We start from the raw sequence: 14,833 nt of genomic DNA, 5'->3' as shown, positions 1-14,833 counted from the left end.
ACAACCGATTTTGAGGTCTTAAGCTCTGAGGCAGCGATGGCTGCCATGAAGTTCATACTGAGTGCTGGCATCTGCGAGGTCTCGTTAAATCCTCATTTCCATGGGTGTGGCCTAATGGACAGATCTTTGAGGGCTGATTGCTGCTGCAATGTGTTGTGACATCCTGGGTTAGTGCCCGGTCAATTCCAGCCCCACAAGTCCCAGAGTCCCAACACAAGTGAATTAACCAATAATTTGTAGAAACTTTTCTGAAATCGTTCACCCTGCTGCTCAATAATTTACAGTCACCAGGTTTGTAAGTTGAAACACAACTACTGATTATTTATAACAGAAATAAAGATGAAATAGTCAGCAATTGTGAAGGAATAATTACAAGCTAATCCACTACCCCCCCCCCCCCATAACTGTCCCCCTCTCTGCTCATACACACAAGGTAGACACACACAGAGGGGTGGAAAGGGGTGAAAATAATAAGGGTTAAGGGCAATAGATAAAAGTTGCTTCAGTTGATGATTTACTTAGTGCATCTTCTTCCGGCATGAGTGAGGTTTAAAATCTCTAATTTTGCCACCCGCACTGGTGTGCCTGCAGTTTTAAAAACACAGAACTCACACCTTTCCTGGAGAGACCAAGACTTTGCTTCCTCAGACTTTGCTCTCAGCTTGTGGGTCCTCTTCCAGGCTCTGTTTTCAGGAATCAAACACTCCCTGGCTTATTGGAGAGAAAGGGTTGGATAGATCTTTTCATGTAGAGGTTTAGCAATGTTCTTTCTGGAGAGTACTCAGCTGGCTCTTTCACCTCCGCTGCCAGAATTCAAACTGATAGTAAAAATGGAACCTCGTGGCTCTGAAGAACATTCCAGAGGGACAATATCCAATCACCAATGGTGTCCGGGCAGAATGCAGCCTCTTCTGCTCATTCATTGGCCACCAGCCAAGTCAGTCAACCTGAGTCATCACTGATGTCAGTCAAATCGTTCTGGAATCTGCTTGTTCAAATTAAAGGCGGCAACAACCCTCTGGAACCTGATGGTTGGAATTACAGACAGCTTCATGCAGCCTGCTTTGCCTTAGGGTCACAGGTCAATCATCAGTTTAAACCAGTTCAGCCTTCTACTCGAATTAAAGGCAAAGCCCGCATTAAAGGCACAGGCTCATTAATCATCCATGGTCAAAAATTGTAATAACAAAAATAAAAGAAATACAAGGAAAGGGAACAAACAGAGTTTAAACAGGTGGTTCCTCACAAAAGGTAAATGTTTTAGTCAAACAGTGCAATCTATAAGACTCACTCAGAACTGCTGTCTGTGGCTAGAATACATTCCAAATAAGCAGTTGCAGAGTTTTAGTGAGTGTGTTGAGAATATTGGATCAGATTTTATAATGACATCCAGGAAATAGCATACTGCAAGCAGCAAGAAGCATAGCCAAAAGTAAACATTTTGATTGCCTTGTGCATTAAGCCTATTTGCGGACTTCAGAAAATAAAATAATATTAGGCATATCAGGTTCCACTCAGCAGCTAAGGTTCACCCCACCCACCCCCACCCGGTAGTTGAAGACCTCCCTCATCCCCACCCCTTCCAAGCTCAACAACCCTCAGACCCGACACATTTTCACACCGGGAATAAGTCAGGGAATCACTGGCCCAGCACTGATCTTTAAGTTATGCTCCTCGTTTTGGATTACTGCCAAACAGAGGAAAAGACTTTTCTTTATCAAACCCATCAAATCCTTTAATCAACTGAAACACTCGAATTATTTCCCTGTTTAATCTTCTGTAAGGTATATAAGTCCAGCCTATGCAACCAGGGTGAGGTTCATTAATTATTCAATACCAGGATATTCAATTTATCTTACCTACTTCCTTCAGAGCAAAAGGCCTTGAAATATACTGGACTAGAAACAAATTCCAGCACCTTCCATTCCAAAATCAAACACTCCTCAATCACCCACTTACAACATGATTCTTCCTTAAATTTAGTAAAAACTGGTGCACACTGAGTTTCGGCATCCATCCATACTCAACTTAAATCTACAAACGATATTATGTAAATACCTGAATGCTGCCAACAGCTGAAGGTAGAGCCGGTGACATTGGCTCAACAGACTAGTCGCAGCTTCTGAGGCAGTCAGACTGCCCTTGGCGACCCTCAAACTGCCTCCATCACTGAAGATCCGATAAAAGATTAAAGAGAACAAGTAGACATTAATAACAAGCTAGTCATTTGAGAAAGTTAGGTCAACGCTTCAAGAGCAAGTCAAGAGAGGTTCAGAAGGGGGCATAACGATCAGTGTAGAAAGCTCTGAGGTGGAGCTATTGCTAACTTAAGGTGACATGGTCATCATTGGTCAGACATTCAGCTGGACCAACCAGATAAATGCTGTGGCTAAGACAGCAGGTAAGAAACTGAGCATTCCATGACAAATGACTCCCCTCTTGACTTCCCAAAGTCTGTCTACCATCTGCAAGGCACAAGTCAACAGTGTGAGGGAATACACTCCACTTGCCTGGATGACTGCCGCTCCAACAATACTGAAGAAGCTCGATATCATCCAGGACAAAGAAGCCCCGTTTGATTGCCACCCCATCCATAATCATTCACTCCCTCCATCACTGACACATAATGGTACCATCAACAAAATCCTTGCATTCCAATTGTAATAGCCCTACTAGGTGGAATTATCTTCTGCGCGGTCTTTGCGGAGTATGAGCTCCCCCACTAGGCGCGGAGGATCTATAGTAACCTCTGTATAAAAAGTCGACCAGTAAGGCAGTAAGGTGGTCCAGCCAACCCGCTCCCACAGGGGCCCGAGTTGCTGTGGTAATATATAACTTTTTGTTATGTATCGACCAGACCAGGAACCCAGAAGGGGTCTACCAGCCATGGTATATCTCGTGATGCAAATAAAACCATGTTTCTTTGTTTCACTCAGTGTGGATTCCCTGTGCCCTTATTAAACAAAACACAGGAATTACCTGGGACTTAACCTCTTCAGCATCTTTTGGAATAGGCTCAGATTTGATCTGCTGTGTAGTTTTCCCACAAACGCTACATAATCCACACACCCATCATTTCTTCTTAAATTCAATCTGAATAAAGTGTAAAATTACAGTTAATTGTCAATTATTACTTACACAATTACTCAATCACAGAAAAAATAAATGTATATTTGGTGTAACTTCATTGCATCCAAGCAAATACAGGATTCTCGAATGTTCCAGCAAACAAATAGACCATTTGAACAATCATGGCTGCATTAGGATTTTTGCCTCAAACTTATAGAACCTCACAGCTGTAGAAATAGTTAAGAATGAATATAGAGAATGAAATTCTTTTCACAGTAACTTCATTACAGTGTAACCCAAAGCTACTTGTAACAATAATAAAGATAATAACTTAGACATCTATTATAGTCAACATTCAGTATCCCCAAACTTCACTAAGTCCAACTCTCAAATACCATACTTAATCCTCGATATACTATCCTCAGTCCTAAATATACTATCCTCAATCCGTGATATACTATCCTCAACCCTCAATATACCATCCTCAATCTTCGATATATTATCCTCAACTATCAATATACCAATCTCACCCTTAACATATTATCCTCAACTCTCGATAAACTATCCTCAACCCTCGATATGCTATCGTTAATTGGCATACTATCCTCACCCTCAATATATTATCTTCACCCTCAGTATATTATCTCCAACCTCACTATACTATCCTCTACCCTCAATATACTATTGGCTACCCTCAATATACTATCCTTACCCTTAATGTACTATCCTCACCCCAATATACTATCCCCACCCACAGTATACCATCCTTACCCTCAATATACTATCGTCACCCTCAATATACTCTCCTCACCCTTAATATATTACTTACTTTAGTTCTTGGCCCAAAGGTAGGTTTGACGCACAGCACCACACCTTCCACAAAGAGTACCCGCAAGGAAGCAGGTCCCAAATCCACCCGAGCCAAATCAAACCCTGTACTGTTGGCACCAATCTGATCCACACATGCGGTCCAGCCAACCGGCTCCCTCAGGGGCCTGAGCTGCTGTGGTAACATATACCTTTTTGTTATGTATCGAAGAATATATTTCTGCTGATTATGCATCACATGCTGTGTAGTGACGTCAGCAGAGTATTTGTGTGGGCTTTGGGCAGATCGGCATCTTGATTGTATGGGCAACATCGCTTAATAAACCTCTCATCGTGTTTTACAAAAATCAAGAGTGTGGACAGCTCCATACTTTTTATCTTTGCAACAACAAAGAAATATAACAGAACAGAAAACTGGGGACAAGGATTAACGCAGAATAATGGCTGAAAAGAAGATTTTGTTGACTAGCTGTGGGAAGGCATCAGGAGCAACGTAGACGTTGGGCGAAGCACTGCCGCTGATGCAAAGGTTTTAAACAAAATTTTCAACTGCAACTATGAGAAAGCCGAAAGTCAGTGAAGTCATGCTTGCATTGAAGTAAGTAGGGTTTGGGCTGCAGGGACCATGCACGTGGCGAAACTACAAGGCTACAAGGGCTGCGGGGAAGGGGGAATCGCAGACTGCCGACTCTGCACGGGCATCCGATGTTGGGGCATCGTATCAGGGGTATCCCAACGGTGCGTTGGGGAATCCCCTCTTGGAGATTCCCAGGTAAGGATTGCCCAGCAATTGCCAGGATGTTCAAACTTCCCTTGGACAATTCCTCTGCAATGGGAGCCATCCCAAAGTATGATTTAAATTGCAAACGCCAGAGGTTCTGAATGTCTTCAGGTAATAGTTACCCCCCAAAAATTAGAAGAATTAAAACCACTTCTAACTTCTGGGTAACTCTAGTACTGAACACGCCCCCTCCCCCCACCCTCCAACACCACCCACCCCCTCCTCCCCCATTGGACTCACACTGACTGTTTCCCCACTACCCACCACTTCCTCACTGATAACCACTGGCCACCCCCCACTGACCACATGACTCTCATCCCTTCACTAACTACCCAACCACCCTTGCCAACCAACTGACCAGCCATGACCAACAGCCCTCCATCCCTCCTTCCCCCCCACCCCCATTGATGAAAGTTCACCAGACCCTCCTGGGATGGCAGAGCTGTCTTATGAAGAGAGATTGGACAAACTGTGCCTGTATTTCTAGCGTTTCAAAAAATGAGAGGTGAGCTCATTGAAACCTACAAAATATTTAAAGGAATAGACAGGCAGATACAGATAAGATGTTTCCCTTGGTCGGGGAGTTTAGAACCAGAGGGCACAATTCCAACATAAGGAGAACGCCACTCAGGACGAGATGAGGAGAAATGTTTTTACACAAAGTGTTCTTGAAAATACAGAAAAATGTGTCATTTGAAACATGGAAGTCTGGCAATATCTGGTCTGAGAGGATACAGGGAAAGATCCCACAAAAGGTTAATAGCAGCTGCAAAGAGCAGGATTGTAAAATGCAGATTATCAAACACACAGGTTTCATGTGGTAAGCTAAAATAATGGCTCACACCTTCATGGAATGTAACTATCTCAGGAAGTAGCTGGAAAAGCATGGATGAGAGTTTCAATTGACGAATGTTTAAAACAGGCAGGTCTTTCAGTTAAATTTTAGCATACAGCTAAAAGCAAAGTCTCACACCTTAATTGAAATAAACTCTTAGTAACCAGCTGGAAAGGATGGAAGATGCTCAGTCGAATTTGGTATAAATTCTAAAGTGTAAAATTCTATGAACATTAAGTCAATTAAAAGAAAATTGGAGACGACCTGTCTACGGGAGACACAATTTGAAGTCAAAATCAAAGGCAAATTTATGAGCTGGGGACAATTAGAAAATTAAGCGATTCAAAAGCAGGAAGTGGAGGTAACACCTATTGAAACCGGGGCGTTTTTTAATCAGATCTGAGAGGTGACGTTATGCGCAAAGTGAATAGTTGGTTGTATTTGGATGTTTGCATCAAGGATGCTTTTTGACAATCAAAATGAAACAAGCTCATTTACAATAAAGTCGTTAAAACTTGGTGACTCTTCGAAAGAGAATATAAACCTGAAGAAAGGGGACAGCCAGTAGAGCCAGAGCCAGCTCTCACAGCTCGGTACATGGGAAGGACAGGACACAGCAACCGAGTTCACCAGCGAATACAACTCAAGAAGACCAGATTTTAAGAAGATCGATTGTCAAGGCCAGGGCCTGAAGGTCCCTTCAACCACCAAGAAGGATCGCGAAGCAAGATCTTTTTTCCTTTCTGTAAAGAAAGTGTTTGCAGCTTTTAAAAGAAAAAATATAATAATAAAATAACTTAACTTAACCTGAAAAAGTGGTTATTAGCCTACTTTACTTCCTTAACAACACAGGACCCAGGACATCGATGCTACTAAGGGGTAAGTAGGTAAAATTCTTCGGTGAAGGTATGGGTTATACTGGGGGATAACTTGAAAATATAGTTTGACCTAAATAGCACCCACCGAAGCCTGCATCGGAGTCAGGGAGTGAGAATCCCTGTTCACCATTTAGAATATCGACCTTTTTTTGGTATAGGGGGAATTCTAAGAATAGTGGCCTCACGGTAGCATGGTGGTTAGCATCAATGCTTCACAGCTCCAGGGTCCCAGGTTCGATTCCCGGCTGGGTCACTGTCTGTGTGGAGTCTGCACGTCCTCCCTGTGTGTGCGTGGGTTTCCTCCAGGTGCTCCGGTTTCCTCCCACAGTCCAAAGATGTGCGGGTTAGGTGGATTGGCCATGCTAAATTGCCCGTAGTGTAAGGTTAATGGGGGGATTGTTGGGTTACGGGTATACGGGTTACGTGGGTTTAAGTAGGGTGATCATTGCTCGGCACAACATCGAGGGCCGAAGGGCCTGTTCTGTGCTGTAGTGTTCTATGTTCTATGTTCTATAGTGGTGAGTTTTCAAAAACATGATGAATCTTTGAAATTCCCTACTCCCGAGGGCTGTGGAAGCTAAGTCATTGAGTATGTTTAAAGTGGAGATTGATAGATTTCTGATTAACAATAACATAAATTGTAATGGGGATAGTGTGTAAAAGACAATGAAGTGTCCAGTCAGCCATGATGGTATTGAATGGTGGAGCAGGCTTGATGGGCTGAATGGCCTACTCCTGTTCCTGGCTTCTCAAAGTGGCTGGACATTTAAAATTGCCTATTTCACGACAGCAATTGCCACAAAAAAGGGGCATGTCTGCCTTACCTCTAACGTTCCAGTCCTTGATTCAATGCCTTGTGAACCCATTGCTCGCTTAGCCTTAGGTGGACTGACAGGCGAGAAAGTTGAACTTTCAGGGCAGTAACTCAGAGCAGAAGGGCAATCAGACTCGGATTGTCATTCCGCGGAAGTTCAGACCCAAGAAGACCTTCGGACAGATAGCTAAAACCTTATTCAAAAGCTAAGTTTGAAGGAGCGCCTTATCAGAGGAGAGGGAGGCAGAGAGGGTCAGGAGAAAATCCCAAGACACACAGGTCCAGGCAGCTGAAAGCACAGCCACCAATGATTGAGGGATTAAAATCAGAGGTGCTGAAGGGACCAGACTTAGAGGAGTGCAGAGATCTCAAAGATGTAGGGCTAAATGCGATTACAGATATATGGAGGGGTGAGGACATGGAGGGAGTTGAAAACAAGGACGAGACTTTTAAAATCGAGGCATTACATAATAATAATAATAATCTTTATTGTCACAAGTAGGCTTACATTAACACTGCAATGAAGTTACTGTGAAAAGCCCCTAGTCGGCTGATGAGTTGGGTAAGCTGGGTCTACGAGGACTGTGTTTACTGCAGTGGTGAGACTTCCAACACTTGAAGAAATGTAACTCGATTTTATTGAACTCTTAACTATCATACATACTTTGGGCGGAATTCTCCACTCTCGGGAAAAATCGGGAGGGCCGTTGTGAACTCGGCCGGGTTTCACGACGGCCTTGGTGGCTGCTCCTCGCCCCCTATTCTCCTCTCCCGGCGGGGCTAGGAGCGGCGCTCCGTAAATCTCGGCCGCGGGGGCGTCGCGCCGAGAATGACGCGGCCGGCGCGCCTAATGAAGTCAGCCACGCATGCGCTGGTTGGCCGGCTCCAACCCGCGCATGCGCGGCTGACGTCATGACGCTGACGGCATGAATCCGCACATGCGCGGTGGCCGTCTTTCCCCTCAGCCGCACCGCAAGACGTGGCGGCTTGATCTTGCAGGGCGGCGGAGGGGAAATAGTGCGTCCAATTTGGACGCCGGCCCACGATCGGTGGGCACCGATCGCGGGCCTGTCCCTTCCCGAGCACAGTCGTGGTGCTCTTTCCTTTCTAGGCCACCTACAAGCCCCAAACTGGCTTCTCACTCCCATTTCACGACGGCAGCGACCAGGTGTGTTTGCCGCCGTCGTGAAACGGCTGCGAACGGCAGGCCGCTCGGCCCAGCCGGGTTGGAGAATCGCCGTTCGCCGTGAAAAATGGTGAGCAGCGATTCTTCCGAGCGGGGGGGGGGGGGAAGAGAATCGCGGGGGTGCAAGGGAGGCGTGATTTTTGCAATTCTCCCATGCCCCGTGGGGAGCAGAGAATGTGCCCTTTAACTGTGGGTTGACACTATGCTGACTTGACTGGAGACCTGAGGCTAACCTGACCAGACTATCTTACTACCACATGGTGTATGTTCTAGTTGCTGCTCACGGGCTCTGACTGTCTCAGAGACTGGATCCCGAGAGAGCGGGAAAACTAGTGCCCTCTGGCTTTATAGTGGTCGTGTCCTGTGTGGTGATTGGCTGCTGTGTTCTGTGTGTTCACTGGTCATCCTGTGTGTCAATCACTGCCTGACTGCACACCATCATATACCTGGATGTATATTATGACATCGGCCACACTCCGGCACCTGTTCGGGTACACAGAGGGAGAATTCAGAATGTCCAAATGATCTAACAGCACGTCTTTCAGGACTTGTGGGAGGAAACCGGAGCACCCGGAGGAAACCCACGCAGACACAGGGAGAATGTGCAGACTCCACACAGACAGTGACCCTGGGACCCTGGAGCTGTGAAGCAACAGTGCTACCCACTTGTGCTACCGTGCTGCCAATGGAGATCAGCGAGAACAGAGATGATAGGGCAACTAGCTTGGTGCATATTAGGGTATGGGTGGCAGAATTTGTGCTGAGACCTAGTTTATGAGGGGTGGGATGGGAGGGAATCATCGAGAGGCATTGCGCAGAACTATTCAGACTGGACAGGAACTTGTCAGGAGGTGATCTTATCGTGAGTATTGGAAAAGTAAAATCCTATCATTCTAAACAAATTACAAGAGTTTGACAGGGTAATTGCAGCTTCATTGTAAGTCCTCTTTCACACAAAGGGTATCATGCACATGCATTGGAGTCCTAGATAAAATAGTAGATGGTTTCTCCTTGCAGAGCTTGAAGGTTTTGTATCTTTTTCACAGTTTCCTATTGTATTCTGTAGAATAGATGGGTTCACACACTAGAGCATAAATCCTCTTCAGACAGCTCAGCCTTTGGGAAATGGCTGAATGATTATAGGAGGGAAGGTACTTTGAATTTCTGAAGATAGAGGGAATGAAGGGTATTTGTTCTACTGAGCTTTGAACTATTGGTTCTACTTTACCTCATTGGCCAACACATCTCTCTCCCTGTGCGAGTTCTGAGTTCCATCTGCTACTTGACTGTTTTTTGGGTTGTTGCACATGCGAGTTGGGAATTGTTCATTCCTCTCCATAGTATCCATAGAATCCCTACAGTGCAGAAGGGGGTCATTCAGCCCATTGAGTCTGCACCGGCCCTCCGAAAGAGCACTCTACATAGGCCCACTCTCCGTCCATCCTGCCCTGTCACCTTAACCCCACACATTGATCATGGCTAATCCACCTAATCTGCACATTTTGGGACTGTGGGAAGAAACTGGAGCACCCAGAGCAAACCCACGCAGACATGGGGAGAACATACAAAATCTATACAGTCACCCAAGGTCAGAATCGAACTGTCCTTGGTGCTGTGAAGCAGAAGTGCTAACCACTGCGCCACCATCCCACCACTTCTGAAGGCACTGACCCCTGGTGAGACATCAGGTCCCATTAGTTTCCTAGCACCCAACCTGAGAGCCCATTGTATGAGCTTTGAGAATGTGAGCACAGTAGGCTATTAATAGACAACCAAATGTATCAGCCGTGACTCACTGGGCAGGACTCTCCCTCCTGGGTCTAATGTCTATAGGTTTGAGTCTTTTCATCAAACTTGAAACATTTGGGTGGGATTTACTAGGCCCAACGGGGGTCTCAATCTCCGATTCACCAACCAGTGGGAAAAACACATCAGTGGGAATTGTCAGACGGAGTTAAGTGATCAGGCACTCACAAATGAGGACCTCGGAGCTAAAAAAATATTCCGGCTGTGATTTGCCACCCAATCAGGCGCAGAGAGTTCCTCATTGCCATCAGTACCACCGAAATGGTGGAAGTTGCCAGAAATGCATCCACCAGAGGCCCAGGATTAACCAGGTGCCCTGGGCTAAAGGTAAATGAGAACAGATGGGAGGAGGATCACGGGAGAGGACAGGTCTCTCCATATCATGCATTGTGTGCTTGACAGCGAGGGACCACCCATTATAAAGCTGCTGACAATCCCAACATACTTTTCTGGGCTGCTTTCAGGAGGCATGGGAATGCTGTACAACTCCCATTCAACTCCTGAGCCACCTGTAAATTCTGATGGGCTCACGTATGAATGGTGTCAATTGGCTCGTTAATGAGCCTAATTGACATCCTGCAGCTGGCGGTTGGGATTCCTGCAGTAGGACCTTCTCACCCTCATCTTAATTGGGGACAGTTTATCTGATGCTGCAAATCCGATGCGAATCCTTCCACGTAATACTCTTGTCCCCCCCACCCCCTGACATCATGTCCCCTTTGGCGGGCTCAATTATTAACTTTTAGACAAGGTTATTAAGGATTATGAAACCAAAATGGGTAGTTGGAGTTAGCTTCCAGATCAGTCTTAATCTAATTGATGGGCTGGACGGATTCCTGCTGTTCATATGCTGCTATTATGCCCATGCCCTAACTTGCAACAGGTTCCCCTGTGTTCACTGACTTACATTGGCTCCAGGCTAAGCAACATTCAATTTGAAAATTCCAATCCTTGATTCCAAACCCCTCTGTGGCCTCACCCCTCCCTATCTCTTTAATTCCCTCCAGGCCTACAACTCTCTGAGATAGATGCACTCCTCTAATGATGACCTCTTGCACATCTCCAATTTTAATCACACCACCATTAGTGGTCTTGCCTTCAGCTGCCTTGGCCCAAGGCCCAGGAACTTCCTCTGTCAACCCTTCCATCTCACTATGGGCGTGATTCTCCGCACCCGCGGGAAATCGTGAGGCTGGCGTCAAAAATGGGCGGATTTGACGCCAGCCTCCGCCCCCCCGACCGGGAACCGATTCTGGTCCCCAGTCGGGGCTAGCATCCCGCGGCCGTGAACTCCGGCATCGCGGGCTTAACTTTTGTTAAGCCCGCTAGCCAGAGTTAGCGACGGCTGACGCGTCAGATGACGTCAGCCGCGCATACGCGGATTGGACGACTCCAACCCGCGTATGCGCGGATGACGTCATCACGCATTTGCGTGAAACCCGCGCATGCGCGGGCCGGTATGCCCCTCAGCCGCCCCGCGAATGGATACAGTGGGGCGGCGGAAGGATAAAGAGTGCGCGGGGTAAGTACCCGCTGCCCGCGATCGGTGGGCACCGATCGCGGGCCCATGGCACCCTTGGCACGGCCATGGTACTGCCGTGCTAATTGGTGCCATGGTTCCCCAGATCGGGACTTTACGGCCGTTTTTACGAACGGTCAGACCAGGTGTGATTGACGTTCATAAAAACGGTCGTAAAGGCCTTGGAAATCGGCCCATCGGCCAGCTGAGAATCGCTGCTCGCCGTAAAAAAACGGCGGGCTGCGATTTGTGTCGGGAGGTGGGCGTGGGGGGGGGGGGGGGGGGGGGGAGAATAGCGGGAGGGCGTCGGACCAGCGTGGTCGTAAAAATTTACGCCGCCCGCTATTCTCCGCCCCGTCGTGAGTGCGGAGAATTCCGCTCTATATCTTTCTCTTGTTTTACGATGCTCCTTTAACAAACTTTTGATCAGCTGACCCGACATCTCCTCACTTGACTCAACAGTCAAAGTTTGCTGCCGTGAAGCACCTTGAGCCATCTTATTCCATTAAAGGTGTTATATAAATACAAGTTGTTGTTGTTGGATACGGGCATCTTGGTTACACCTCTCAAAAACAGGGAAAGATTTTTTAATTCTGCCGCAGAGATTCTCTCACTGAGCAAGTTGTTTAATTGCATTGAGACAAAGAAGTAAACAGGTCACGTTCACCTGAACAGCTGACAGTGTTGGGATTTTAGAATAGCTGCATCTGCATAAAATCAATTTGTTTTCTCTCGCGCCAGTGACAGCTGCTGTTAAAATCTCCAGGTGCATAAATTCTCCGAAGAAAAGAGGCACAGAATATTTATCATAAGGTGCAAGGATAAGACACCTACGGAAAGCTGGACAGTTTGACATGATTGTTTCTCACTGCTGTCACACAGGACGGGGAGCAATGGGGGAGGATCATTTAGCTTTGGAATGTAACAGAGCTGCTAAATCATGTCCATGAATCGCGGATGCAAAGAATAACAAGGCCTTATGCTATATGCACCCAGGATGCAACCTATCGATCCCTTAAATGCTAAACAGCAGGGGTGCAGTGCAGATTTTTAAAAATTATTTCATTTGATGTAGGTGTCACTGGCAAGTCCAGCATTTATTGCCCGTTTGAATTCTCCTTCAACTGAGTGGTGTGCTCAGCCATTTCAGGGGGCAGGTTTCTGTCAACCAGATTGCTGTAGGTTTGGAGTCACATGTTAGGCCAGACCAGGTAAGGATGGCAGATTTCCTTCTCTAAAGGATATTCATGAACCAGATACAACAATTCATAAAAGCATAAAAACTAGGGGCACGATTTAATGCCCCAAAAAACAAAGTTCAGTTTTGGGCGTGAATGGCTATCAAATGGAATCTTTTTTTTTGGCCTTGGCGAGGAATACCCCGCTATGCGAGTCTGATCCACCATTCAACATGATCACAGCTGATCCTCTATCCAAATGCCATATTCCTGTTTGCTACCTATGCCCCTTGATGCTATTAAAATCATTATCCATCTCTTTCTTGAATACATCCAGTAACTTGGCCTCCGTAGGCTTCTGTGGTAGAGATTTCCACAGGTTCACTACCCTTTGAGTGAAGAATTTGTTTCCTCATCTCAGTCCTGTCGGCGGGCCCCCCCCCCCGGCGATTCTCCGGCCAGCGATGGGCCGAAGTCCCGCTGCTGTCATGCTGGTCCCGCTGGCGGGAATCAAACCACCTACCTTACTGGCGGGACCAGGCGGTGCGAACAGGCTTCGGGGTCCTGGAGGGGGGGGCGGGATGATCTGGCCGGAGGCCCCGGGGGGTGCCCCCACGGTGGCCTGGCCCGTGATCAGGGCCCACCGATCAGTGGGCGAGCCTGTGCCGTGGGGGCACTCTTTTCCTTCCGTGTTCGCCATAGCCTTCACAATGGCGGACGCGGCAGAGACCCCCTCTCCTGCGCATGCACGGGGATGGCATCAGCAGCCGCTGATGCTCCGGCGCATGCGCGGACTTCCACCGGCCGGCAAAATCCCTTCAGCCCCGGCTGGCGTGGCGCCAAAGGCCTTTCCCGCCGGTCGGTGCGGCGCCAACCACTCTGGCGCGGGCCTAGCCCCTCAAGGTTAGGGCTTGGCCCCTAAAGGTGCGGAGAAATCCGCACCTTTGGGGTGTCCTGACGCTGGAGTGGTTCACGCCACTCCATCCCGCCAGGACCCCCCGCCCCGCCGGGTAGGGGAGAATCCTGGCCCAGATTTGAATATCTTGGGATTTTTCCTCTTTAAATGTGTGCAATTTTTTTTTGATTGTGAATGTGGTCTAATCCAATGAGATCTGATAGCTGATCGCTGACATTACCAGTGCCCACAAATGGTAGGCGTCTTTGTTATTTTTTGTGCCCGTGTCTCTGCTGTTTGAACCTCCACCCCACTCAACAACCCGCCCACCACCACCACCACCAAACCTCCACCCACCTTCCAAAAGTTTCACTCTAGGGCTGTGAAGCATTAAGATGGGGTCACAGCACAAAAAACTTTCAGGAAGAACTGAGCTAGAGGGCAACTACTTCCTGTGACAGAGACTCCAGTTCAAGAGGCCATAACCTTAGCATTCGCACTAGGCCAATCACTGAAGATGTCAGGCAGTACTTCTTCACACAAAGGATGATGGGAATCCAGATCTCTCCCGCAAATGTTGAGACCAGGAATCCATTGAAAATTCTCAAAACAGAGCTCCATAGATTTTTGGTGAGCAAGGGTATTATAGTGTTAGGAAACCAAGGTTGTTTTACGGGGGTGGGGCAGGGGGTTGATGCTGTTAAATTGAGTTAAAATATAGATCAGCAGGGCAGCACGGTGGCGCAGTGGTAGCACTGCAGTCTCACTGCGCCGAGGTCCCAGGTTCAATCCCGGCTCTGGGTTACTGTCCGTATGGAGTTTGTACATTCTGAAAATGAAAATCGCTTATTGTCACAAGTAGGCTTCAAATGAAGTTACTGTGAAAAGCCCCTAGTCGCCACATTCCAGCGCCTGTTCGGGGAGGCTGGTACGGGAATTGAACCGTGCTGCTGGCCTGCCTTGGTCTGTGTGGTAGTATGATTAACATAGCTGCCTGCCATTGGTGCAGAACACCGGCTTACCATTGGCCCTGGTTGGTCATGT

General features: G+C 47.3%; 1 protein-coding gene across 1 annotated transcript in view; it reads right to left on the bottom strand.

Moving 5' to 3' along the window:
• Window positions 1-14,833, bottom strand: part of LOC119954879 — a 45,552-nt gene that overhangs the window by 19,687 nt on the left and 11,032 nt on the right. The window contains exons 4-5 of the mRNA XM_038780496.1: window positions 2,980-3,093; window positions 2,059-2,169 (exon numbers count right to left, since the gene is read on the bottom strand). Coding sequence (XP_038636424.1) covers window positions 2,059-2,169; window positions 2,980-3,093 — 225 coding nt within the window. The remainder of the gene's footprint in view (window positions 1-2,058; window positions 2,170-2,979; window positions 3,094-14,833) is intronic.

Source organism: Scyliorhinus canicula, chromosome 20 (genome assembly GCF_902713615.1).
Source record: "Scyliorhinus canicula chromosome 20, sScyCan1.1, whole genome shotgun sequence".
Lineage (NCBI taxonomy): Eukaryota > Metazoa > Chordata > Chondrichthyes > Carcharhiniformes > Scyliorhinidae > Scyliorhinus > Scyliorhinus canicula.
This window is presented reverse-complemented; position numbering and strand designations above follow the sequence as displayed.